The following is a 27,303-nucleotide window of genomic DNA, read 5'->3' on the forward strand; positions in this document are numbered from 1 at the left end:
CATGAGCTGTATTTGTATATGATTCTTTTGAGGAAGAAAAAGATAGATGATCGGTTCCGCTGTATTTTGATGTTTATAGTAGCTCTGTGTGTCTGTTTCTGTGTGTAAATGTTTGGAAGAAAGTTCTGAAACAAATTCCGAAACCAGATCATGGAATCAGTTCAATCAGTTTGAGTTTGGCCACGACCCGATGCGAGCGGGATCCGTCCCGGTCGGGTTGGGTCGTGACAAACATGTTGTATATTGTTACTATGTTACGTAATATATTGATGACATGACGTGTCCTAATTGGCCTCCGGACATCATCCGGTGACCGCACATAATAATTTCGCTCGTTAAAGGGCTCATTTGGTTGCTTGAAACTGGACAATGAATTTACTTTATTTTATTTTTATTGAATGTAGTTTAAAAATAACTTAAATTCTATAAAGTCATTCAGAAATTTATGAATGATTTAGACATTAAAATGATTATTTGAATAAATACAAAAATATATTAAATTTGTAATATCTAAAAATTTAGTGGTATACTGTGTTAATGCATTATATATGTTTTTAATCTATTATATCATTTAGTAGCAGTTTTAACACCCGTTAACAGCTCTGCTAATAACTTCCTACAACAATCAGGGGCGGAACCCCATTGTGTCGAGGGGCAATTGCCCCCCTCACAAATTTTATTTATTTATTTATTATATAACTCTTTAGATGATTTGTTCATAAATCTATGTTTTAGTCTTTATTATAAAGATTTTAAGGCAATTGCCAGTGCGGCATGTCCCTAGAAAATGTTTTGAATATCTGATTTATTAGTAGTGATAAATATATAATAATTTTGCAAGTTATTTATATTATTTGATGTTAGTTAAGAGCTTGGTTGGGTTCCGCAGGGCAAATAAATAAGTTAAGCATATAAAAAAAAATTAACTCGTTTACTGAATCATTCGAACGAGCTTATAAGTCATTTATGATCATAGTTTGAAGCCCGTTGATGCCGGTGCTCGGGTGATTGCCTTAATGAGTCTGTAGGGTACATATCCGTTGATTGAATCGTTAGAAAGCTATTTGGGCTAATTAATACTTTGTTTGGGACAGCTTTTTTCTGCTTTTTAAAACAGTTTTTTTAGTAAAAAATTTAAAAGATTGTTTTAACAAGCATTAAGAAAGTCGTTTCAAACGAAGCCTATAATTTTTTTAATAAAAAAGTTATTTTAAAAAATATTAAAAAAGCTATGCGAAATGAAGCCTATTTTTTTTTAGATATGATAAGTTGGGCCTTCGAGTTTTGGTGATTAAGGCTTTGTTTGGGATTGCTTTCTTTCTGTTTCTTAAAGCATTTTTTTAGTACAAAATTTTTTAATTTTGTACTAGAAAGCTACTTTAAAAAGCATAAAGAAAGCCATCCCAAACGAAGCCTAAGAAAACACCTTAAACAACTTGATTTGGTCAATCAATGTCGACTGATGCTAACTAGGCTAGGGTTTAATTATTGGCTTTGAGCCTTTGATTGAGTTGTATGAAATTTGTTCGCACTCATTAAATTTATTTTCCTCTTCTAAGAAAAAATATATAAAAAAATTTTATCCATAATTCTAGCAATTCTCACAAAATATCATAGAGAGAGAGAGAGAGATTTAATATAATTATTGAGTGTTAGAATATTTGAGACGGGGATAGAGATAGAGAGTTTGTTATCTTATCATTTGTTGGATTTTTACCAATGCTCAACACACAAAAAGATAAGATATTAATGTAGAAATTATAAGCGTCGTAGTTTTTTATGTGAAAAATCTATGAAAAGAAAAAAAATCATGAGATTGGGCCCAGTTAAAATGATTATAATGTTATTTGTTATTGACTATAAATGATTAACTTCCTCGCAAAAATGCATTAAATATATAATGTATTGAACATATTACGTGATTGAAGTTGGAAGAGACCCATGCCATGCATGGGAGGTTAATTGAAGGGCCTAATAATGTTAAAATTAAGCAATCTCTCGCTAATTGAATTTTTCTTGTTAAGATGTTTGATTTTATTATAAGCATATAAGATATGAAGATCATTTGATCATTCAATTGGTATTCAAAAGTTTTTAATTACACTTCAAGTGCTTGATCTGGACTCATCCGACTTAAATTGAACAATTTTTATTATCATTAAGTTTTTTTTTTTTCATTGAGACTTTCAGTAAACTTTCATTTCAACTATAAGTTTACTAAAATTAGAGTTTGAATGATTCAGAATTTTATTTTGAAGTTTAAAATTAAAATATGTATCGAAATTCATGCCCGTTTAAGGTTATTTTCAATAATGTATCAATTACACTCAGTATTTCTATGGCTACGTCTGTTTGAATATATATTCAAACTTATTTTGAACTCAAATTTGAACATGCATCAAACCAAAATAGGCTCAAACTGGTTCGAACATTATTCAAACAAGATTCAAAATGAGTTCAACAGAACATTGAATATTTTCTTCTTCTTTATATGGTGCTATATAGTCTACGACTTCTATAATGAGCTCCCATCGTAAACACCTTTTACCCCTACGTTGGCCTTATCAACACCATCCCCAAGCAAGCTCTCGTTCTGAATGCTTCTCACATTCATATGCTGCAAGTCCCATCTCCTTAAACAAGCCTCGATCCTTTCTCATCGTAATCTTCCGCCAGCTACACCTATCAACAAAAGTGTCGTTCACCGACGAATAACGACTTCGCTATATTTGATTTCTATTTCTAAAAAAATGTCGACTTTGCTAAAAATCAATTCATTAAAAATCAATATTGAATTTATTTACTAATAAAATCATTAAAAATGTATTTTAAAATTTTATCATGAATTTTAATACAATCATTAAAATTTGATTGATTGCCTATGCAGTGGGCCAGATTGTTATGCCAACTTTCTACCACATTTTGAGAAAGCCCAAGGTTTTGCTTGTGAACGCTCATAGTTGTTCATTTGCTTTGATTTTGCTTTCAATATTGTCCTCTTTTGTAATAAGTTATAATTCCGTCTACGTTTCGTCTTGGACACGTGCCAGCTATTGTAGCCACCTCCTAATTTATTATTTAAATTATAAAAAAAAACACTGTAAAATTATAGACTTTTATCACCCCAATTGAATTGTAATTTCCTCATTTAATTGTTTAGGTCAAATAATATTTTTTTATGTTTATTATTTGAAAATTTAATTAAAAATTAATATATATTTTTAATTACATAAACATTTTTAAATGTTTAAGAAAAATGATTAAAAATAAAATTATAATTATCTAAAATATTTTGTGAAAGAAACAAAATGGGTCTTTGAATAGTATTACTGATATAATTAAGCTCTAATTATTTAGATTAAGACTGCCGCCTTTTTTATGTGAGGGAGAATTCCACCGCGATAAATTCTGCTTCCAAGAGCTCGCTTTGCTTGCTTGCGCAAATGGCGGTTCTCTGCTTCCATTCTCTCACTCCGTCCGCTCAGACTTTCAATCTCCTTAACACCTCCTCCTCCAAATCTCGTAACAACTTCTCGCCGCCTCTTTCTCGTGGCCGATCTCTTAAGGTCCGTCGCTGCTCGCGGACAATTCTTAGCGTCGCCACACCCTCATCCCCTCCGGCTCCCACCGAAGAGAGTAGTCTCGAATTCCCAGAACTCGAAGCAACTTCCTCCTCTTCTTTATCGTCATCTTCTTCCGATACCTTCTCGTGGAGAGATCACTGGTACCCTGTCTCCCTCATCGAGGATCTTGATCCCCGCAAGCCTACTCCCTTTCAGCTCCTAAACCGCGACATAGTCCTCTGGAAGGATCCGAAATCTGGCGATTGGATCGCCTTTGACGATGTTTGCCCCCACCGTCTCGCACCCCTTTCGGTAATCAACGATAAGTTTACTCGGTGCTTTGTAGGATTACTAACTAACCGGTGGGTTTCGTTGCCTGATTTGATTGGGGATTATTGTAGGAAGGGAGGATCGATGAGGATGGTTGCTTGCAGTGCTCGTACCATGGATGGTCGTTCGATCGGAAGGGCTCGTGTGTGCGAATTCCACAGGCGATGCCCGAGGGGCCGGAGGCTCGGGCCCTGCAGTCGCCGAAGGCATGCGTGACTAGACTTCCAACGAGGGTTTCTCAGGGATTGCTCTTCGTGTGGCCAGATGAGCACGGTTGGGAGAAGGCCATGGCTTCCGAGACTCCAGGGTTTGTTCGGAAGAGATGGAAATTATTTTTATTTTGGGGGATTTATTTTCTAGTTCTTGAAAATGTATCTGATGAATCGGCTTTTTGTCTTTTTTGTTAAGGTTGCCGGCTGAATTCGAGAGTCCGGATTTTTCTACGGTGACAATCCAAAGGGACTTGTTTTATGGTTATGATACGCTGATGGAAAATGTTTCTGATCCTTCACATATTGATTTTGCTCACCACAAGGTATATTTTTAAGGAAACTTTTGATGGATACATCTCAAAGTAAAATTAGTTTATTTCTGCTTTTGCTAATTGTTTAATCTTTAGAGCTTGTTTTCCAAGTCCAACTCTTCAGTCAATCACAACAAATAAGTGCCTAGTTATTGAGGTTGAGAGAATTTTTCTATTCTTACTGGATTGTCTGTCAAACGTTGTCAGATATAGATTATAGAGGTGTGGAGAAAATTAAAGTAGTGTGATTCTAAGGTTATGACGTAAAACCATTCAATCTTTCATTTATCTAGATTCTTATTATCTTATACAAAAATATTGTTTTTATAGCTTCACTTAGGTTTGTAGCCCCTTCTACAGTTTCAATAAAACCATTTTGATTTGTACTTTTTATTTGTTACATCGTTTACATCAATACTTTACAGTTTACATTGAGCATTTTATTCCTGGGAACTAACGCTTAAATTTTGTGTTCTCACTTATGTTGACCTCAATGTTTTTGTTTGTCCTTGAAAACTTTAGGACTGCTGCATGAGGGAAATCGAGTTGATAGACTTAGGATTTAGGAACAATCTTGATAGCCTTAGAATTTTTTTTTTAAATAAAATTCATACACATGTGTAGATGGAGGATAAAACCACCCCTAGCAATTTTTGATCTTGCATGCAGAAACAATCAAGGAACGTGATATAAGTCTTTTTTCATTGAAAACCCCTTGAAGGGATAAATCATAGGGTCTTGCTAAATCAAGCACCTCCACTATTTATATAAAAAAAAGTACAATAGTGGTCCACCTTCGTATGTAGGTCCTAATGCGTGTATGTAAACATTGTAGGAGTATGTTGCAATTGGAGCTACAAAGCTCCTAGAGATAGCATTGATGTAATTCTTATTGTTATTTAGGAAGCAAGATTGCGTTATGGATTTTAAGGGAGTTGGATCTCTTATGAATGTGCCATTCTATAAGCCTGATGAGCCTCTTAGCTTAGCAGTGTTAATTAAGTCATAACAATGATTTTATGGCATAAATTTATACATCAGACCAAAACTAATTTCCTTCGTTTCCCTCAAAATGCTACTGGCCTTTGATATCACACAGCCATTGGAGACCGCTCCTTGCAATGACTGCAATTTTGCCACCAGCCACCACATCCACATCCTCTGTTGCCAGTTCTTGCCTGCTCTCCATTGCCCACCTCCAATATTATCCATTAAATGCAGCTGGACTCCCACCATTATTGCCTCCATTGGTTGTCCACCACCATCACATCAACTTGCCTCCTTGCTAGTAACCTGGTGCAGCTTTTTTGCCCCTGGCTTGTTGTCATTATCACCAAATTGCCGTACCTGATTTTCACCACCCTGCTAACTCCAATCATCATTACCTTGTAGGTGGCCCCTGGCCCCCTAATTTTCCCCTACTCTGTTACCACCAGCCATCGTTGACCACCCACATCAGCAACAGTCCAGCTATGACCACTTACATTCATGGGATAAGATGCTTGCCACAACTTTGTCACAACCATTAACAATGTGAGGGAGATAGAAGCAACTGGTAACCGAACATTATAATCATCTTGAATTGATATTAAGTATGATTGCATTTTAAAAGTTACCAATTTTTGAATTTTTATTTTGTGTGAATAATATTAAGAATGGTTTTGGAACAAGTCATTCTAGCAGTTTATGATGTCAGTAGGTTTTTTTTTTTCTTTGGTGCTTCAACAGTTTATGATGGCATTCTAGTGAGGCTTTTATATTTCATGCATATAATTTTTAACTTAATATCTTTATTTTGTCAGGTTACTGGAAGAAGGGATAGAGCTAAGCCTCTACCATTTAAATTGGAGAATAGTGGCGCCTTGGGATTTTCTGGAGCTGATTCTGGAAATCCTCGTATAAGTGCTAAATTTGTAGCCCCTTGCTATTACATAAATAAGTGAGTTTGTATTTATAATAATTGTTTATTCATATGCAATATTATTTGAATCCCGATTGGTCAATTATCCCCAATTTCTGCACAAACACAATAAAAGGTGCCATTTTTAACCTTTCATTCCTATTTTTTTAGGATAGAGATTGACACCAAAGTACCTATATTTGGAGATCAAAAGTGGGTCATTTGGATTTGTTCCTTCAACATACCCATGGCACCGGGGAAGACACGTTCCATTGTGTGTAGTGCCAGAAACTTTTTCCGGTTTACAATGCCAGGTCCAGCATGGTGGCAGGTATATTTCAATGGCTAGATTAGTTTCAATACCAATTCCTTTTACATGCGTTTGGCACTCATTTTAACTCTTCTGTCTGAGATCATTATCATCATTAGTCTTATGCCAACTACTTCGGGGTTAGCTGATATTTTTTTATTTACTATTCAATCTGAGACAATCTTGTATTGTTGTCCAAGATTTTGTAACTGTATGGGTGTGCCCTTATGAAAGAAGCCTTTGTTTTTGGTAAATGGCACCTTTTTTAATTTGAGAAATTTTTTCTTATTTATTACTTGATTCATGGATATCATATCCAGCCTATATTATGATTGTTTCTTTTTTATTTGGCCTTGATGATTGCTGCAAGGATTGTTATCTTAAGTTCATGCAAATCTTTTATTGGAACCTGTAGCATGTTCCCTTAAGCCTTTTCCTTGTTTGTCATTATTAATTTTGCTTAATTAGACTTCACTAATTTTGAATTTTCATTGAAAATGTTGCTGACTGACCAACTATTAATTTTGAATTTTCATTTCAAATGTAGCTGATTGAATTTTTATTCCAAATGTGCTACATGTATTGTTATCTCTAGTTCCTATAAATCTTTTAATGAAACTTTTACCATATTACGTTTAGCCTTTTACTTTTCCAGCATTATTAATTATTGTTTTATTAGACATTTTTAATTTAGAATTTTCATTGCAAATGTAGCCGATTGTCCAAATATTGCAAAAAGTTTATGAATATTAGGGCTGTTGGGTTCTCAGAATTTTCTTGTTTCTTCTAGAGCCCAAGTATTTTTGCTTATTATCACTTGTCCGATTTAGACTTTGTATGACAAAAGCTTTTGCTCTTTCAAAATCTGCTCTTGTTTTAACAGCATAAAGAGAAGTTGAAGATACACAATAGAATCCTCTTATTTCCATTGAACATTCTTCTATTGACCGATGCATTTAACTGTTCCTGATTTTACATGGCCTAACAATTTTTTTTAACGTTGGATTTGATGATAGTTTAAAATATTAATTTTTGAAATAAATGTATGAACTGCAAAGCATATACTTCTACTTGTTAAAGAAATTATAGTTATTAGAGATGATTTGAATAGGCATATAGGTTTAAGTGGGATGAGCTATGAGAGGATTCATGATGGTTATAAATTGGAGATAGAACTGCAATACAAAAAGTTATACTTCATTTTAGAGTAGTTTATGAACTTGCAATAGTGAACAAGTTTAAGAATGAAAAAAATATTTGATTACTTATACAAGTATCACTAAATCACAGATAAATTTCTTCTTAGTTCAAAAGAAATAAATTTTTTTCTATTGAAAACTTAACCACACAACATCTTGTATAGTAATTATAAATGTATATCTTAAGAATTTAATGAAAACAATCAAAAGAAATTATGGTCCTAGGATAAAATGTTGGAATTTGAAAGATGAGAAATTATTAAACTTTTAAGATATGTTTTTAAGGGAGGCAAGTTAAAAATTTTTAGTTGAGTCAAACCTGATGTGGGATGAGATGGCTAGTTTCATTTACAAAATTATTGTAGAAGTTTTTACAAAATTATTGTAGAAGTTTCAAGGGGTTAGAAATAAATCATTCATTGATTAGGAGATTTGACGATGCCGTGAGGTGCAAGGGTTATCAAAGAAAAGAAGCACACTTTTAAAATGTGATAAAAATTGAATACTATTGACATTTATAATGATTATAAGAATGTTAAAAAACTTGCAAAGAAAGTAATGAGTAAACCAAAAATTGTAGCTTTTGATTATTTATATAATAGGCTTGGAAGAGCTGACGAACAATATTTTGAGATATATTATAGATTGATCCAATAAAGGAAATTGAAATTAGCTATGAGAAAAATGCATAATTCATGAATGTCAGACTTTAGGTCCAAATGAGATGCCTTTTAAGATTTGGAGAGTTGTGAAGGAATATTGTAGTGATTTAATCAATAAATTATTTCAATAGAATTTTATATACTATAAAAATGCCAAATTTTGGAGAAAAAGTATTTTGGTACTAATAATTAGTAATAAAGATGAAGTTCAAGATTATGCTTATTATAAAAGAATCAAACTTAAGAGTCTTATAATGAAGTTATGTGATGGAGTAATGGAATAGGCTTAGGAAAATTACATCAATTTTGAAAAGTCCATTTGGTTTTATGCTATAAGATCAACTAGAAAGCTATCTTTATGTGAAGATAATTGATGGAGAAGTCTATAGAAGAAAAAAAGGATCTTCATGTGATGTTTATTGATCTTCTAATGGCATATATTCGAGTACATCATTGATTTGGAGTGCTTTAAGATATAAATGTATCAAATGTATGTTGATGTTATTATATATAATGGAGTGTTGACTAGTATTAATAGTTGTGGAATGACCTAATAGTTTAAATTTAGTATGTGTCTACATTAAAGATCAAGATTTGAGTCTATATCTTTTTTGCATTGGTTATATAGATGCTTGCAAATAATATTCAAAGCATAATGCCTGATTCTTTGGTACATGTTTTTTATAGATGATATAATTTTAATTGCTAAGATATTCACTAAAATAAGTGAAATTAAGAACAATTGAATAAATATTTAAAAGATAAAAGACCTTAGAATTAGTGTAATAAAGTCAAGTATATGATTTATAATCATTTTAGTTAATAATTAGCATTCAATATTACAAAAATATTATAATATTTTGGCTTGATAGGCTTAAGTATCTTGGATTTATTATATAGAAGAATGAAATGCATATTAGGATATAACATCTTGAGTTAAAGTTGGATGGGTAATATGGAATTATACTTTGGGAGTTTTGTCACTTTGTCTAATAAATGAATATCATGGAGACTTAAAGGTGAATGTAATAAAATTTCAATTAATTTGATGATGTTGTACCGTTCCAAATATTGGACAATAAAAAAATTATTGATATTTAAGTTGAATGTGGTAAAAATGAGAATAGAAGATGAATCTGTGACAAAACTTCGAAGGATAAATTAAGTAATAATTTTACAGAGGAAAGCAATGACATTTGTTGAAGATAAAATGACTGAAAATAAACTTGGTTGGTTTATGTAGAATGATTGATAAAAGAATTTTTCATTATACAAGTTGATAATATTAGTCCTAGAAGATCATGAAATAAAAGTGGTAGATCTAAAGTTACATGGATAAATTTTGTTCAGAATGACTTACAAAAAATATGTTAAACACTTCAAAAACAATAAACTTGAACAAAGTAAAAATGATTATTCATGATGTCAACCCCAAATAATTGGGATTAGGTTGATGATGATAATGTTGATTATAGTATTTCTCTCTTAGAAATGAGCCTTGACATCAAGAACTTCACTAGAAATGACCTTATTGATGTCTTCACCCCCAGCATATGCTGCGAGCCCATACCTTATTCAGAAAGTGCACATTCCCAATCCTCTATTGTCCATTCATCAATCTGATATCATCTGATATTTTTGCAGTGTTGTTCTTTGTTGAGCATCTGTTCTGACTCCTTTTCTCTTATAAGCCTTATAATTGGTTTTTTGGCTTTACTTCTAATTATGGGAAACTGGAATCTCGTCCCTTCACTTTAGCTTGAGGCTACTCTTGCTGAAAATTTGCACTCTCTGCTTTATCATGCAGTTAGTACCACGCTGGCATGAGCATTGGACTTCAAACAAAGTTTATGATGGTGATATGATTGTGCTACAAGGACAGGAGAAAATTTTTCTTTCAAAGTCCATGGAGGCTTCTGTTGATGTTAATCAGCAATATTCAAAAATTACATTCACCCCAACACAGGCAGATCGTCTGGTTTTAGCATTTCGGAATTGGTTGAGGCGCTATGGTAATGGCCAGCCTGAATGGTTTGGCTTTGTGAACCAACAATCTCTACCATCCACTGTTCTATCTAAACATGAGGTATGATTTTTTTTCTGAAGTTTGTTAAATTGCCAACCGTAATCCTTCAACTGATGTAGAATTTATTTATGATGCATACGAGGCATTCAGTCACTCTTATGCTTGGGTACTCTCGTACAGTTTTATGCTTTAAGTTTAATGTATAAAAATTAATGTTTTGATTATGTCAGTTTGGCCATCTCTATCAACATCTTGTTATTGTGCTGGCATTTATAATGTATTGTTGAAGTTGATTGCATTGTGCATTTGGAAGTTGTGTTGAGACATTATTAACTATGATAAATACTCTTCCCGCATTAATTCATTACAATTTTAGTTTCATTACTAGGAATATCACCTAAGTTTTTTGAATTAACGATTAAGAGTGAATTTGACGAACTAGCTAAATAATATGATAGTGATGACACACCATAAGTCTACATAAATTTTTGTGTGGTTCAGCAGAAATAATATATAATGTTCATGGGACAGAAGAGAATCTGATTTATTATAGAGAAGCCATATAAGTGTACAAATAAAAGAGGCATATGTAAATATTATTTCTTAAATCCAGGTGCACATAATCTCAAGAAAGGCAATCACCAAATCTATTGAACTTAATAAAAGAGTGAATAGTGCAATTGAGAGGGAGCAAACAAAGAAAATTTAGCTAATATTAGGAATTCTCCACATACGAATTCTTCTAAAAGAATCTCAGCTTATCTTAGCTTATACCATATTATGTTTTTCATCAACCAAAAACACCACATGTGACAACCTACCTTTATTTGGCTTTGCTTAGCTTTTCTTAACATAAGCCTCAATCAAGCAGACCCTTAGACACCTTGTTGAGGAAAAGGGTATCTATATTTTATTTAGTTGAAGGGATTCTGATTTATAATAAAAATTGATTGCAATATTCTAAAAGAGACCCAATTAAACGTTTCACTTAGTATAAAAAAAGAAACTTCTCTTAAAAAAGATTAATGCTTTCAATTTTCCCCAAGTTAGAGTAAATACATCAGTTCTAGTTTTTTACATAATTTAGAAAACTTATGTGGACCCAAAAATTTGGTAAATTTATCTCCTAGCTGTTTTAAAGCTAGGAACATGATGTGTAATGATCAACTCAAGCACTTTAAATCAATCAATTTGTAATAAATATTTAAAAATTTAGCTTAACTTGATAAAATTATTAAGTCAAAATTCTAACAAAAGTCCTTTTTTTTCTCTTTTTTTTTACAAAACTCCCTCTTGACTTTCTAATTTGGTCACAATTTTAGATATCTATGCTTCTCTCTAAATGAGCCCTCGAATCTCCCACAGCTCCAATGAGTTGAGCACCATGCTGCCTCAACAAGCTCAGATGACATTTAACTTAATACCTGCAAGAAATTTTTGGAGCACATATGCTGCATGCTAAAGTGGATCCGCTGATATCGAAAGTGCGTTTACCACTAAATTTCGTGCCCTCGAGCTGATTGCCTCTTTGCTCTAAATATTATAGTGGTGTGAATTGACACTAAGGCTTCATTTGATTTTTTGGTGCTTTTATAAAAGACAGTTTTAAAAAACATTAGTTCATAAAATGGAGTTTTCTAACGGAGAAGCACATATAAAAAGCTTTCTCAAAACTGCAGAAAAATTAAAAAAAGGAGTTATTGGGAACGTGATTTGACGAACCAAACAACACACAAAAAAATTCTCCGTTTCCAAAAACGGAAAAGGCAAAAAACGCTCAAACAAACAAAGCCTAAGACAATATGTGCAACTTGAAATTGATCCACTTGTTGTTATAAACAGTATTCCTATGAACTTTTATCTTTCTCTGTTTTAGATCCTTGCCTCTTTGAAGCTAACTTTCTTTTGTTTTCCCAAATAAGGATGCTTCAACATGAATGATAACATTGAAGTAGCTCCTCTCAAAATTGCATCCTACACCATATGGAGTTCTCAACAACCAAGAAATTGATGAAAACCTCAAGGACTTAAACATATCCTAAAAACTTGCACTCTGTTTCCCTAATAGCACAAGATGATACAAGATTTCTCATTACATTATCAAAACTAATTGTTTTGCTTGATGCATTGCATTATTTCCCATATAAGATATCCACTACCATATAGCTGGTAAACTAACAATATAAAATCCAGTAGTTTTGCATTTGTCTCCAACAATCATTAAAAAAAACACCACTTAGATTTGCTCCTTATCAATTTGCAACTCTAATATTTGTAAATATAATTGGATCACTAAGAGAGCTTTTTCAACCATCTCTATCTTCTTCTTGGCATATTCATACTCTAGTATCTTAGTTATTCAAATTTCAAAACTATTTGAGCCATCAAATTTCGTGTGCTTATGATTTTACAGATGCTGAACCGTTACGAACAACATACACTGAAGTGTTCATCATGCAAAGGTGCTTACGAGGGCTTCCGCAATTGGCAGAAATTACTTGTTGCTGCGACAGTTGTTCTTTGCGCCTCTGTTGGAATTCCGTCCGAGCTGCAACTGCGGCTTCTGCTTGCAGGTTCTACTCTACTCAGCGCTGCTTTGGCTTATTTATTGCACGAGCTTCAAAAGAACTTTGTATTTGTTGATTATGTGCATGCAGAGATTGATTGAAAAAACAATGGTTCATAGCTTTTTAGATATATAAGAAACCATATGTTGTCGTTAGTAGAGCGTTGTAGGGTTAAAACCAGAGGCTAAATTGCATTTAGCTGTGAAGGATTTCACAATTCTGATATAAATATGTACAGAGAGGTATGATACACAAATATTGTGCAGAGAGCACAGACCTGAGATTTGTTTGTAGTGTAGCATTATGATTTGAAGATTAAAAATATTGGAAAAACATAATTATTGATTAAAAATTTTATATTAAATCTGGTAATAGATCATTAATTTTATTGAGATTTCACATGTGAAAATATTAATTTTCTATTTGATTGATTATACAATAAAATTGTAAATCAAAGAGTTAAAAAACATTATATGCTAAATATATTCAAGACATTCCAAACAGTTCTTAGTTTTTACAATTACCGATCAGTTTGGAGCTGGGAAATTTACATACATACCATTTTATAACATTCTATTTACATATCTAACACCTAAAATTTTAATATTACATGCATATAATCCTATATTATTTTAATATCAAATATACCACTTATATTTCTTTCATATCACTCGTATATTTCATTTCTACCACTTATATTTAATATAAAAATGAACTATGAGTGATATATATGTAATATTAAAATTTCAGATGTTAAATATGTAAATAGAATAATATAAGATGGTATTTATGTAAATCCCCCAATTTTTTTAATACAGCAAAACTTTACTGCAGCTATTAAAAAAAACAACTAAATTCTCTTTTGGGCCAAATTTTGCCCGCTTAGCATTTTCTCTATCTTAAATAAACAGCCAATTTATAATATACAAAAATAAATAAATATTCGAGTAGAAAAAATGAAAAATAGTCAAAAACATCCTCACTTTATCTAATTTATTCATAATGATTTAATATCTATTAAATTTATTTTGAGGTGATGCAATATATAAGTTAATTGATTAATCATATTTGCATTCATCTCAAACAAATTTATGATAGAATATTCATCCTTAATTTTGCAATAGAGAAGCTGACAAAAGTAACATCCTCGTAAAAGTTTTAAAACATGATAAATATTTTGAAACAATAACAACCCCTATGCTGCTGCTGCTGCTTCACAAAGTTCGTCATATGCTGAAGATGCAATTGGATTTTCTATCATAAATTCCCTATGAAGTTTCTATGACATATACATTTCTCAATCAACAGTAGTAAAAAAAGACTTTAAGGTGCCCAAAAATGCCTTCCAAATCTGCTCCAAAAGTTTCACCCAAAAAGATCTTCCCAACGCAAAATCCTCTTCCAAAAATGACTTTACAGGTGCCTGCAGCAAAAACAGCAAAACTGATTTAGGCTCTGTTTGGGATGACTTTCTTACTGCTGCTTAAAAGCAGTTTTTTAGTACAAAAATTAAAATTTTTGCACTAGAAAGCGGCTATTAGAAGCAGAAAGAAAACCGTCCCAAACGAAGCCTTATTATTCTCTCAGGCTCTCAGCTTGCTTGGTTTCCAACAGCAGTAAGTAGTAGGTCAGAAACAGTCCTATGTAGCAATGTTGTCCCTTCGAAGTCCACAATCTTAATGCCCTGGGCCAACTCATGCAACTGCAGTAAACACACAAAAGTTTCAACTCATAATCTCATAATATTTCAAAAGTTTGAAATAAGAGCTTAGCAATAATGGTGATTTGAAACTTACCTGATCCATTGTTATCTTTGTGAAACCATATCTCTGCGTCCACATTGGTTGAGCTTCATCTGTAGCGGGGAGCACCAAATGCTTCACATTCAAAGAAGCTAAGAGATGCCCTATGCAGGCAAACAGTGCCGCAAAATAGCCCTGTAGAGATTAAGTAGTTAGGCCTTGCAGGGCTATTTACGGCAATCAAATTGGTGGTATAGACATAGCTCAAAGAAGACAATGGAAAGAATTATGAAATGAAGCATTATAGGCTGTTTACTACTAGTCATAGTCATAGTTGCCTCCAATAATCGCCGTCTATGAGTGAGACCATGGCATAGCATAATATTCGCTAGCAAAAATTTTCTTTTTCACAATAAAAAAACAAGGGAAAATCACCTGCATTGCCATTAAAATCATATACAACAACAGCAACATCAAGCCTGTCCCATTATGTGGGGTCGGCTACATAAATTATTTTTCTCCATTGTGTCATGTTAAAAGTCAAATTCTCGTTTAAATCTAATAAACAAAGATCATTTCTACTATTTTCTAACAAAGTCTTTTTAGGTCTACCTCTATCTTTCTTAATATAAGTCAAATCTAATACATCTACTTTCCTAACCGGGCAATTGGAAGGCCGCCATTTTATGTGACCAAATCATCTAAGGCAACTCTCTCTAATCTTATCTTCCATTGGAGCTACTCCAACCTTTTCACTTATATGCTCATTCCATATGTATTTACAAATTTAACATCCACCCAAAAAATCACTATCACACTCATGTAGTTGCACAAACCACGATCATAGAAGAGATGAAACTGTTTTCCATACAAAGTAAAGGCAAATAATAGAATTCTACTCTAATTTTAAATGTGCACGCAAAATGAAGAGGCAATTAATCAACAACAGAAGCCCAGGATAGAGAGTGGAGAATGACTTAAACATCTAAATAATGAGAAAAATTCGCTTAACACAAGCAACATCAGGTAAGCTTTTAGATAGAGCTAAACCTCTCCAATACTCAGGAAATGAAATTGTTAGCAGCCCGCAAAATAAGTATGCATTCAAGTCTAGAACATTTGCGATCCAAGCTAATTGAGAGTTTTGATCATATATCCCGCATACAAATCAAACTTAAAGCATCTAACATTGCCCTGAAGTGGAAATACAAAGTACTATGATAACAATTTAAGGGAATACAAGCAAAAAAATTCACCTGTCCTTGGAATTCCTTCTTCGTGGCAACCAATGGAAGTTCAGCAGCTTCAGAACCCAAAATTCTTAAGTTGCTAACCGACACAACAGATGAACTGCAATGATCAATCCATATCAGGTCAAACAAAGTTGCACTAGAGACTAGAGTCCAAGCGCAAAAATTCAAATGAAAATAGATCTTACTCCACAGTGAGAATTGCACAGTACATTCCTTCGAAATCCATTTGGTCCCACCATCTTCTGCAAAGCACAAAAACGAAGAATGAGAAATAAGAAATGATTTGACAACAGGATCGCTTCACATATAGCAACTACTCTCTCGGAGAATTTAGGACATCAAAGGAGTTTCTAAATGGGCCGTTGGGTGACGTGTTGCCATGTAATTGTTTGCGTGCATGAAGGGCAGGAGGGAAGGCTCAATAGTTTGGTCAAGTCTCACTTACCCAAAAACCATCTGAGTGACAAGCTCTACACCCTTTTTTCCACCAATTATAGGATCAAATGACTCCTGTTAATGAAGAGAATGAGAATATTCAGAAAATAAATCATAAAAATACATTAAGAGGTAAGATGATTGGATTTGAAAAAATAATCCAATGAATGGTTATAACAGTTAAATAAAATTGAAAGAGAAGTGGATACGACCAAAATAAGTGATAGATAATAACAATTTCAAAGAAAAATAAAAAACAAAAAGGTCAAAAAAAAAAAAAAAAAAAAAAAAAAAAAAAAAAAACATAGCGGTCAAATACAAATCAAAGAAAACCAATCATTATCCAGCAAACTGCTCTTCATTAAAGAGCAGACCTATGAAACATAATTCATACTACTATAAGATGGAAAGCTTTTGTATGCAAGTCAGATGGTCAAAAATATTGGAACCTTGCACTGCTTAAGGACACCACATATTTCCCCTATAAATCAATTATTTTTCTACATTGTCCCTTCAGCCTGAGTCAGAGAAGCATAAAAAGATACGACTCTCATAAAATGACAAAAGTTACGTGAATAATTAGTTCTCAAATAGAGTAAATTACAAGGTAAATCCCTGAGGTACAAGTGGAGCTTTAGGTTCATCTACATTTCTTAAATAAAAGGTCTGGAATTTCATTCCTCCGCTAATGCTTTCAGCTTCCTCATTCCTTCATCTATTTATGTATTCTCTATTTATTCAGTTGTTTTTTAGCTGCTGGAAGAAATGAAGTTTGACATCTCACCAGTAGAAGAGGAAGAAAAGATGGGAGATTTAGCAATAATTTGGAGAGATTATTCTATGCGGACGCCGAAAGTTGTCCGGAGACCAATCAGAATGAGTCACGTCGATACTAATGCTCGGTACCACCACTCGGTACCGCGCTCAGTATTGCTGACGTGACTCATTCTGGTTGGTTTCCGGATGTAGAGCTGCGTTCGGCGTCCGAATAAAATAATTTCTCAATAATTTGAGTCCCTATTGGTGACCTCCTTTAGAAGGAAAAATACAAGTAGACGAGCAGTAATTCTTGTGCTTGTGCGCATCTCACGTGTAGAAGAGGAAGAAGGGAGAGATCTAGCATCGCGTTAGTTCAATTTGGCAAGCTCATGCCAGGGAAATGAAAAAAGAGCTGGCATTTGCACAATAGATCTTGTAAAAACACGTTCTAAATAGTAGTTCAGTAAATTTAAAAAAACAAAACCGAAGACATTCAAATTTCAGCCATGAGGTGTAGCACGAGTCAATCTACCGAAAAAGTTAACATCATTAGCCAAAAATGATTCATATGAAGATTGAAATTTCAGTTTAGGGAACAGTTCAAAGTGAGTACTGAAGAGATTAGAAAAAACTGAACCAAAATGAATGCATCTTTTATATCTCAGAAACCTACGCCCTTCTCAAATAATATCCACTTAATTTTCATTCATCCACAAATGCTACTGTTGATGATCATATCAAAGTATAACTGATTATATAATTTCACCATACCTATGACTTGAAAAATGCACTATGATTAAGCAATTGCTCAGAAATGATCTCACCTCAACTACTAAACGTGCATGATGATTGAAATCTATGTTGAAAGTAATCAATGATCTAAGAAACTATAATATTCACAACTATGCTGCTATATCCTCATTGCACCTTCATAGTAAAAAAAATAATATGATGAATTTTTCATATTTGTGAATGTCATACTTCAATCCAATGCCAACGCATGCTTCCTGATGACAAATAAGCTGGTTTAGCATAAATATTTAAAACAAAGCATGCTGGAAAATTCAATAAGAATATTATTCTAGATTCTCCAAATATTTAACTTGAACTATCTAATAGGAGATATAGTAGAAAAAATCTTAGTTCATAATTACATGAATAACTGAACACTTACGTGCAAAACAGAGACCGCTCTGGAAAGAAACAACTTATCAGTCGCAGAAGCTGTTTTGCCCCTAAATAGCCTCCATTTGAGATTGACAATAGCATCCCTGATTGATCTTTCCTTGCCATCGTTCCGCTTAATAACATCTAAAACCATATCCGGTAGATCTTGAGCTCCACGACTGAGCACATCTTGCAAAGAAGAATGGATTGAAATGCAATCGGCACAACAAAACCAATCTCCTAGTGGTTTTTCCTGTTAGGACAAGATTACTTTATTACAACTACCAGACAAATCATGATATAAACAATGATCCACTACCTTTAATTCATCCCATCCATGATTCTTCAAGCAGCCAACATGATATTCCTTCTCACACTAAAAGAACAGTAACATAATGTCTCAGGATAACACTTAAAGTAAGAGATTACACAATTAAGTTAATTAAGTTCAAGGGACTTGAACAAACACATACCTGGTCACAGATTAGAACTGTACGTGGGCTGAATCCTGACTTGGCATAATCCTTAGATCTGAATTACAGTAAGAACAACCGAAGGAAACTTTTGTAGATGCTATGATTAAAAGGAAGCAAAATGTTGCAGTAGAAGTGGAAATGGAATGAAATATCAGATTCAAATAAAAAACAAAGAGGAAAAAAAAAACAATAGGAAAGCCAAATCAACAACATTTATGGAAAAGTAAAGACAATCCTTAACGCTCATACAGTTGTTACCTGCACAATGCACATCCACCGACCCTAGAATCTGGAAGTTTAACAATAAGAATACACCTCTTCAGAATCTGATCGATGGCATCAACTCCAGGAACCCTCCCAGCAGCACGAGCATTATCGTTATATGCCACATAATTTTCTCTTTGATGCATGGTTTGACAATACCGGCAATGCCAATCCCCCTCTGGAACACTTGACAACCCCGCACATGCTATAATAAAAAGTAATTAAATATCAAAAGATTAAGCATAATTTCCCTCAAAAAAGATAAATAAATGAAAATCTTATTCAAATGTAAGCGCAAGATAACTACAGACGATTTACTGAATCTTGACCTGTGCTACAGTAGTGGTTATGAAGCGTGTTTTGCTGAATATGATCTAGATGAGTGTTTCAATCAGAACCATTTAGCATGGGACGCTATTAAGTCGGCTGATATTCAGATTCCTGACTAACATACTCAGCATAAATGTTCAACAGGTTGTTGTACACAAAATAGGGAAGTATTATAAGTATTATGCAGTCCAACAAAGTTTTGGGTTTAATGCTATATCAAACAGTTGAAAATTATAATGATATAGAAATGGTTAGTCCTCCAGTATAAGCTTAAGTTTTAGATTGAAAATGAATTTGATAATTGATATATCTAGCCCAACTTTACTATTTTTTTTTTTGGTTTACTCCTCTTCAGAACTCCATAAATGCAGCCTCCGTGACCATTGCTATGCCCCATCACAAGAACAATCTTATCAATAGTTGATTGAGGAGACAATAGCTTGATGAGCTGAAGAACATAGGAGAGATTGCAAATGCTGAAGAGATGGATGGTGGTCAGAGAAAAATTTAGTGATTAGGAACTCTTCATTAATAAGAGTACACGTTTTAGATATCTTGAATCTATTGTTCAGAGTGATGGTGAAATAGATGGGGATATTATCAATAGAATTCAAGTTGGATGGTTGACGTGGAGGAATGCATCGGGCTTGTTGTGTGATAGAAAAGTACCCCTCAAACTTAAGGGAAAATTCTATAAGATGGTAGTGAGGCTTGCAATGCTTTATGGTGTTGAATGTTGGCCATTAAAAGAGAAGCATAATACTAAGTTAAGTGTGGCAAAGATGAGGATGCTCAGGTGGATGAGTGGCTTTACCCTTAGAGATAGGATACGAAATGACGAATGACATATCACATAAGAACTCATAAGTCATCAGCACTGTCATCACTAAGGGGTTCTTCATTTGAATCATCATTATGATGAACTGCTCTCTTCCCTTCCTCCTCTCCTATAGAGTCCAATGTCGGGCATTTACTTCAAGATTTATGTAAGTTTTAATATATATACCGTGAGGCGTAAGCCTCATGCCAATGAGGCGAGGCGGGCCTCAACCAAGTTGAGGCGCAAGCCTCATAAAAAAAACTCGAGGCGTAAGCATTGAGGCATTTTTTACTGGAATTGCGCAATGGCGGGCCTCAATGCGAGCCTCATATTGCGCAATTTTAAACCATGGCATAATCAAATATTTGTCATTTGGTGAACTTGATAATATCATTATGAGCTAGAGATGGGTGATATGCGGTTTAAGTTAATCAAATTTAGGTTTAAGGTTTAGGGAATACAGTTAGAGGGCTTATTATCTTGCGGGCTCTCAATTGAATTTCACAATGTAGTTAAATGTGCTGTCATGGAAGGAGGAGTATATCGAGGGTTTCCTTGTATTGGTGTAGAGATATGTACAGAGGCAATTAGATGAAAAGGAACCAATGGTGAAGATGGTTTAAGGGATGAGGGAGAGAAAAATGATGTAATCTCATAAAATGTTGCATCAATGAAAGAATATAGTTGTCATAAATATCACGAGGAGATGGTGCCTTGCAAGCCAAACACATGCACGTTGAAGGAACACAAAAAATCAGCAATGTAAGGAGAAAAACAACTTGACCAAGATTATTAGTGGAGTGGGTGAGAAGTAGATAAGAAGGGAAGGGATACGAATAATGAGATAGCATGCAATCAAAATATCATCCACCAAGAATTAACAAGGTACAATCATGCAAAACATCAAAAGTACAGACAAAACAAGGATATGGCTATTTTTGCATCTAGTAATACAATTCTCTTAGGAAGTATAGGGGCAAAAGTTTTATTAAATAGTATCATTGACATAGTATATGAAACTGAGATTAGATGAATTTTAGGGCCTTATCAATGGATAAGATTTTGATTAGAAATAAAAATTTAACTTTATTTCTTGAAAAAAATATATGAAAGAGCTCTAAACGATATTTGCCTAAAATAAATCCAAAGAACCTATCATAAATCATCAATGAATATGATAAAATTGCAGAAGCCCAAATGAGTAAAAGCAAGGCTACAACACCAAATGTTCAAGTGAATTAACTTAAAAGGTTGAGAATGATAACGAGTGGTGAGAGATAAAAAGGACATGATAGTGTTTACCTAGCTCACAGACATGACAATCAAATTTGAGTACAAATGAAGAAGTATTAAAAAAATTTAAAGTTTGTTGGGAAGAGGATGACCTAGTCAACAATGATTGTAAAAATGAAGTAACAACGGAGGAAAGGGCTGAAGAAATATTTATTGTCAGATAGTAGACTCCACAAGCTTCAACATTTCCACCAATTATCTTACTCATGTTAAGATCATGAAAAATAAGTTGAGAGAGATAGAAGACTGCATAACAATTATGATACTTAGTAAGATGAATTAAAAGATAATAAATTTATAGACAGCTATGCCAAAGATGTGAGAAGAAAACCCAGTAGCCACAATCACGTAAGGGAGTTCATAAAGAGAAAAAAGAAAATATTGAGATATTCTATCATATGGTTTATGGGAAGAGCACCTAAAACTAAAATTGAGAGCATATGACTGAGATTGTTGCGATAGCACCAGAGGAAATCACTCGATCATAATCCTTCATAGATAGCATGACAAATCTTGAAGGAGTGGTAGTTGTGGGAGAGGTTAAGGTGATTTAATTCTTGAAAGCAATTAAGACATAAACATGCCAAGTGAGTTGAGTTTCTATAAGAATTTTCTTTTATACCTAAGCATTGCGCTGAATCGAGTAATAAATCTATTAATATTTTAAAAAGGATTTCATCCTTCTACACAACACAGGGAAAGAAGATTGATTGATTTTGAACATTTAAAGGAGGAATACGTCACTTAACAAGTATTTTGATAAGATTTACCAAAACTTAAATAATGATTTTTCATTGCTTAGCAAATACTACATGATTAAGGAAGGATATTGATTCAAAAGTACTTGGTTTTGTATTACCCATTCATCACTAAGAGATTTATTATTATTATTTTTTACTTCATACTTAGACATTGTGGGTGTTGTTAACTACTATGGAAAAAAAATAAAACTATTGCAATGAATTAGGATGAATTTTACGGGTTGAGTTAAAAAGAGATATATGTAATGTTTCACAATGTACAACTCATCAATCTACTAAGCGTAGAAAATATTAAACAGGGTTGTATGCACCTCTACCAATTCCATATTAATATCGTAAAGAGATATATGCAAGTACTGAAGCAGAATGACTAAGAATGACTATTTTCATAGTGAGCATTTTCAAACTGCCATAAAACTATAGATGTATCTCATACTGAAAAGATGTATTTAAAATGACACTATTAAATTACATAATTTATCTAAAAAATTGTTTTTCATTGAGATTAAAAATTCCTGAATTACATCTAAAAATAATATTAAAAGAAAATAGTAGCATAACTTAAACTTTCAGCTGCTTATCATGGCCAAACAGAAATTATTAATAAAACCTTGGGAGATCTATTATGCTCTGATAAAAGACTATGTATTTGGGTGGAAATTGATATACCTATGACAGTTTGCATATAATTCAAATGTTAATAGTAATGGAAAGACTCCATTTGAGATTATCATAGGATATCAATCTCGAAAGTATCTTGTAAACCTTCACAAAGAATACAAGCTTAGAGTATTTGCATAGTCATTTCCACAATACATGCATGATTTTCATGAGGATATTCACAAAAAAATGGCTACTTATTATGACAATTACAAGTTATATGATGATGTGAACAGAAGATGCGAGAAATTTAAGCTAGATGATAAAGTTATGATACATCTAACTAAGGAAAAGCTTTCACCTGGAACCTTTAAAATTTAAAATGCAAAGAAGATAGGATCATTGAAAATTTTAAAAGACATTGAAATTAATGTGCCTATAAATTGAAAGTTTCTTAAAATTTCCAATTAAATTCAATTGTTAGTGTGTTTAATTTGACTTTTTTCATGAACCTACTATTGCATAGATACTTTTCACCTCTCTTTTGTAAGTCTACATCCAATCCTTTGTAAACTGCTTTTATAAAACTTATTCTTGAGGCATTAAATTGAATATGAATTAAAATGATCTTATGCCAATTGCATCAAGTGACCTAAGGGAGAGAAGTCTATAAATAATTGTTCTGAGCAATGAAATTTCTAATTTTAACTTGAATTAAATTTCATTTTTTTTTAGTTTTAATCTTTTGAGTACAAGTTGGATGCAAAATTTCTACGAGTGCAATACAAATGTGGTCACCTAATTAATTTTGAGAGGCATCATCTCTCTCACGGGCCTGTGACATGGTTTCTCTTACTTTGATATTTCCATTCCTTATTTTATTTCACCTATATAACTTGATATTGATTTTTTTCTTGCTCTTTATCTTGATAAAAATTTGACATGCCAAAAATCTAATTAAAAGTATATTCACATTGTTCGCTAATTTTATGTGTTTTTAATTTCTCACATTGGATTTCTCATATTATTTTGATATTCATTTTCGCTGGGTTTTAATTATAGTATTACGTGTTTACATTTAAAGAAAATATCTAGTATTAATTGTGCTTTATAAATCCCTATTTTTTGGATTAAAGCAATAAAAATCAAATTAGTTGCATTGACCTTGAGTCATTTTGCTTCAAAGCATATGCATGAAACATAAATAATTAAAAATATCAACTAATCAAATAATCACCTTCTAAAATATGCCCAATTATGAGAATATCAAATAATCTCTTTCTAAGATAATCACTTTTCAAATTAAAGAACCGACCTAGTGAACCAACACCCACATAGATAACTAAAAATATGTTAAAGTAAAAATACCTCATCCATAAGCTTATATTTTTAGGTTGAAAATAGAATTAACCATTTATGCATCTAGCCTAATTTCAATTTTTGTTTGGATCACTTCCCAACAATAATGACAAGAACTTATGATGAAAACCAAATATAACCAAAGAAAATGCAATGCCATGGATCACTTCCCAACAATAATGACAAGAACTTATGATGAATACAAGATATGACAAAAAATGCAATACCATATTGCTCGAATGGTAACGCTCAGGCATATACATGCTACAAACTACTTATGGCTTCCCTTAAGGGCATAATCTTTGGATCCAAGGAAGAACTGTCTGTTATTGCAGCCAACATCATTCCATCTCATTCAAATTAGGAGAATCCAATCAATTGCTCAACTAAATTATGTGAATGCAATTATTTTAAAATTTAAATAATGAATAACATAATAAAACAGTTACCGCAAGACATGAATAATTGGCCAATTTTTAACATGAGGTTGCTCCTCCTCCCAAAAAAGTGCCCTAGACTGTTTGGACTAATTCACAAAAGAGAGTTGACGGGTCCATTCTCCAAAATTTTCTTATGCTAGCACATTAATTTTAGCATCTAAAGAATTTCTTTGACAAAAACAAGATGGATACCTTGATGGAAAGCCCTAGGACAAAGGTCACATAGTACCAGTTCCCCAGCATCTTTGCAAATACTACACAGATCATCATTTTCATTGTCCAACAACTTGCGGCGCTTGGATAGTGTAACAGAGAGCTCATGAAGTGACACTCCATTGGAAGTATAAATGTAATTATATCTAAAAAGGTTAATTAAAAAAGGAATAGAAATTAATAATGGCCATAAGACAAAAGAAATATTCAAAACATTCACTAAGTAGCATACGGTTTGCGACGCTGTGCGTGGCCAGCATGGGCTTCAAATTGTGAAGGACTAACCTGTTCATTAAATGTCAAAATTTATGCAAATACCAATATAATTTCTAAATATAATCAACAGAAGGGGTTTGAAACATACCACCTCATTGCAGCAGGTACAGTATATACCAGAGTCTTTGGCATAACCAACAAGTTGAGGCTGTTAAGAAAAAAGTTTAGCCATACAAGAGAATGAAAGTAAAAATGTCAACAAAATTCGAAGGAATTGAAAAAAAAAAACTATTTCTTACATTTCCATTCACCATGTATCGCAACATGGTTCCCTCAGGTAATATGTCTTCCATGAAAACCAATTTATGGAGTCTCACGTCCCTTGGAAGAAAAATACCAGACAAAATTAGTTGACCATAACTAAACCAAACTCCAATAAAATATTAAAAGGAGTATTTCAGTTCACATACTTTCGGGTTATCTTTCCAACTTTTTTCCCGCGTGATATGTCCCTAGAAGTGCTCTCAATTGAATCCAATACTGATTCTGGGCTACTTAACCTATTAATGTAAAGAACTAAAAATAATATAAAAAAATATTTTTTGATGTAACAAATATCACAAGTACAAAAAATAGCTGCAAAAATAAATCAAATAAAAGACATTTCAAAACTGCGAATGTAAATTATCATAGATAGCAGCAGCAGTTTGTCAGCGGTAAAAATAATCTTATGAAAGATGCTACTACAGGATGCTAAGAAGTCTATGGTTTCATGTAATAATATAGATCGCTCAAAAGAAATAGGAGTTAGTAGAATTAAACACCACTAACCAAGATTTGGAAACATACGAATGAGTATTGAAGTAGCATTTTTTTTCCAAGAGACAAGATGTATGCCTTAATGCATAGGAAGGTATAAGACTTAAAATTAAACCATAAAATTAATTAAAAAGTAACAATAATAATTAATATACTAACATTACAATGATGTCAAAGGAAAATCATAAAACGTTAAAATAAATCATTAAAAGACATATAAGGCTATAAGCATTATTAAATAAAAAGTCTGTAACACTTCCAATTCAACATAAACAAATAATCTACAATCATAGTTTATGAATTCAGAAAAAAAAAAGTTTATGAATTCAAAAAGTCTACCCCATTTCATCGCTTAGAGAATCTTCATTAGAATAATCATTGTAGTTAATTATTTTATCTCCCTCCTCATACTAAAAAAAGGAGCTTGGTTACCAACAACAAGAGGAGAGGTGCTGAAGGAGAAGCAATGGCGCAACAAGATTGAGTGCAAGCATGAGGGTCTTGAAGTGTACAATTAAGAGTTTGAGGTGTTGCAGTTCTAGCCAAATCGATTTGGTCTAGGTATAATAAATGTTTCATTAATTATGTAAAATTTATAAATTAGAATTTGAAAATGAATTAAACGCTAATTTTTTAGGCATATGTTTCTTCAAAATTGCATTTAGGCAAGCCTCACCCCCACTGAGGAATATGTCTCAATTGTTTTTTTTTACTTGCACTACGGTACACTTCTAATTGCACAATTGAAAACCCATGCCACTATGACACAAAATTTTGGCATCTTTAAGTGTGATCCTCAAAATATGATAAATTAAACCAAAATGATGATGCAACAAGTTTAAAGAAATCAAGGAGAAAATCAAATCATTAAAAATTAGTGAACAATAAGGCCATGCAAACTAGGAGGTAAATCAGAAAACTCGATAATTAAAATAAAAGATCGCATTTCATTCTTATAGCACTCATCCTACTATATCCAAAATGCCTAAAGTTAAAAACTACAAAATGAAATAAAATATAACTAAAATAAATTGGTTCATATCCATTTTTATTGATATTTTCATCAAATTTAAATAGACTACCGAACTTGAATAGATTAGGCTCAAAAGTATTTAATATTTGATAATCATCAAGCTAATCATAATATAAATTTTGGCTTACCTACAAAATTCATTCATAAGTCATCACACATAAATATATCACAAAATAAAAAAAGTTGACGAGGAACTATAGCACAATCTTGTATCATTGATTCTTGAAGAAATTTAGTTATTGT

General features: G+C 32.7%; 2 protein-coding genes across 2 annotated transcripts; one reads left to right on the forward strand and one right to left on the reverse strand.

Annotated features, from left to right (window-relative positions):
• Window positions 1–3,407: 3,407 nt before the first annotated feature.
• Window positions 3,408–13,413, forward strand: LOC110105134 (pheophorbide a oxygenase, chloroplastic). Its single transcript, XM_020834510.2, has 7 exons — window positions 3,408–3,875; window positions 3,965–4,200; window positions 4,302–4,428; window positions 6,219–6,355; window positions 6,488–6,647; window positions 10,295–10,573; window positions 12,927–13,413. Exons 1-7 carry the CDS (start codon window positions 3,444–3,446, stop codon window positions 13,179–13,181), a joined length of 1,626 nt encoding a protein of 541 aa, XP_020690169.1. The 5' UTR covers window positions 3,408–3,443; the 3' UTR covers window positions 13,182–13,413.
• An 817-nt stretch (window positions 13,414–14,230) lies between these two features.
• LOC110105135 (increased DNA methylation 1) lies at window positions 14,231–26,371 on the reverse strand. The gene is made up of 15 exons (XM_020834511.2): window positions 26,367–26,371; window positions 25,679–25,843; window positions 25,508–25,589; window positions 25,357–25,416; window positions 25,225–25,277; window positions 24,972–25,138; window positions 19,171–19,381; window positions 18,910–18,967; window positions 18,756–18,812; window positions 18,444–18,689; window positions 16,521–16,585; window positions 16,261–16,317; window positions 16,079–16,172; window positions 14,877–15,017; window positions 14,231–14,782 (listed from the first exon to the last, which is right to left on the reverse strand). Exons 1-15 carry the CDS (start codon window positions 26,369–26,371, stop codon window positions 14,672–14,674), a joined length of 1,572 nt encoding a protein of 523 aa, XP_020690170.2. The 3' UTR covers window positions 14,231–14,671.
• Between the last annotated feature and the right edge of the window lie 932 nt (window positions 26,372–27,303).

Source organism: Dendrobium catenatum, unplaced genomic scaffold, assembly GCF_001605985.2.
Source record: "Dendrobium catenatum unplaced genomic scaffold, ASM160598v2 fragScaff_scaffold_292, whole genome shotgun sequence".
Lineage (NCBI taxonomy): Eukaryota > Viridiplantae > Streptophyta > Magnoliopsida > Asparagales > Orchidaceae > Dendrobium > Dendrobium catenatum.

Excerpts from the sequence above, each read along its gene's own strand:
- LOC110105134 (XM_020834510.2), top strand. The coding sequence starts at position 3,444 with ATGGCGGTTCTCTGCTTCCATTCTCTCACTCCGTCCGCTCAGACTTTC. Across the intron at positions 3,876-3,964 it reads ACCGTCTCGCACCCCTTTCG|GAAGGGAGGATCGATGAGGA; the intron begins GTAATCAACGAT and ends GGATTATTGTAG. Across the intron at positions 4,429-6,218 it reads TTGATTTTGCTCACCACAAG|GTTACTGGAAGAAGGGATAG; the intron begins GTATATTTTTAA and ends TTATTTTGTCAG.
- LOC110105135 (XM_020834511.2), bottom strand. Across the intron at positions 18,813-18,909 it reads CAGTTCTAATCTGTGACCAG|TGTGAGAAGGAATATCATGT; the intron begins GTATGTGTTTGT and ends CTGTTCTTTTAG. Across the intron at positions 15,018-16,078 it reads AGAAGGAATTCCAAGGACAG|GGCTATTTTGCGGCACTGTT; the intron begins GTGAATTTTTTT and ends TAATCTCTACAG.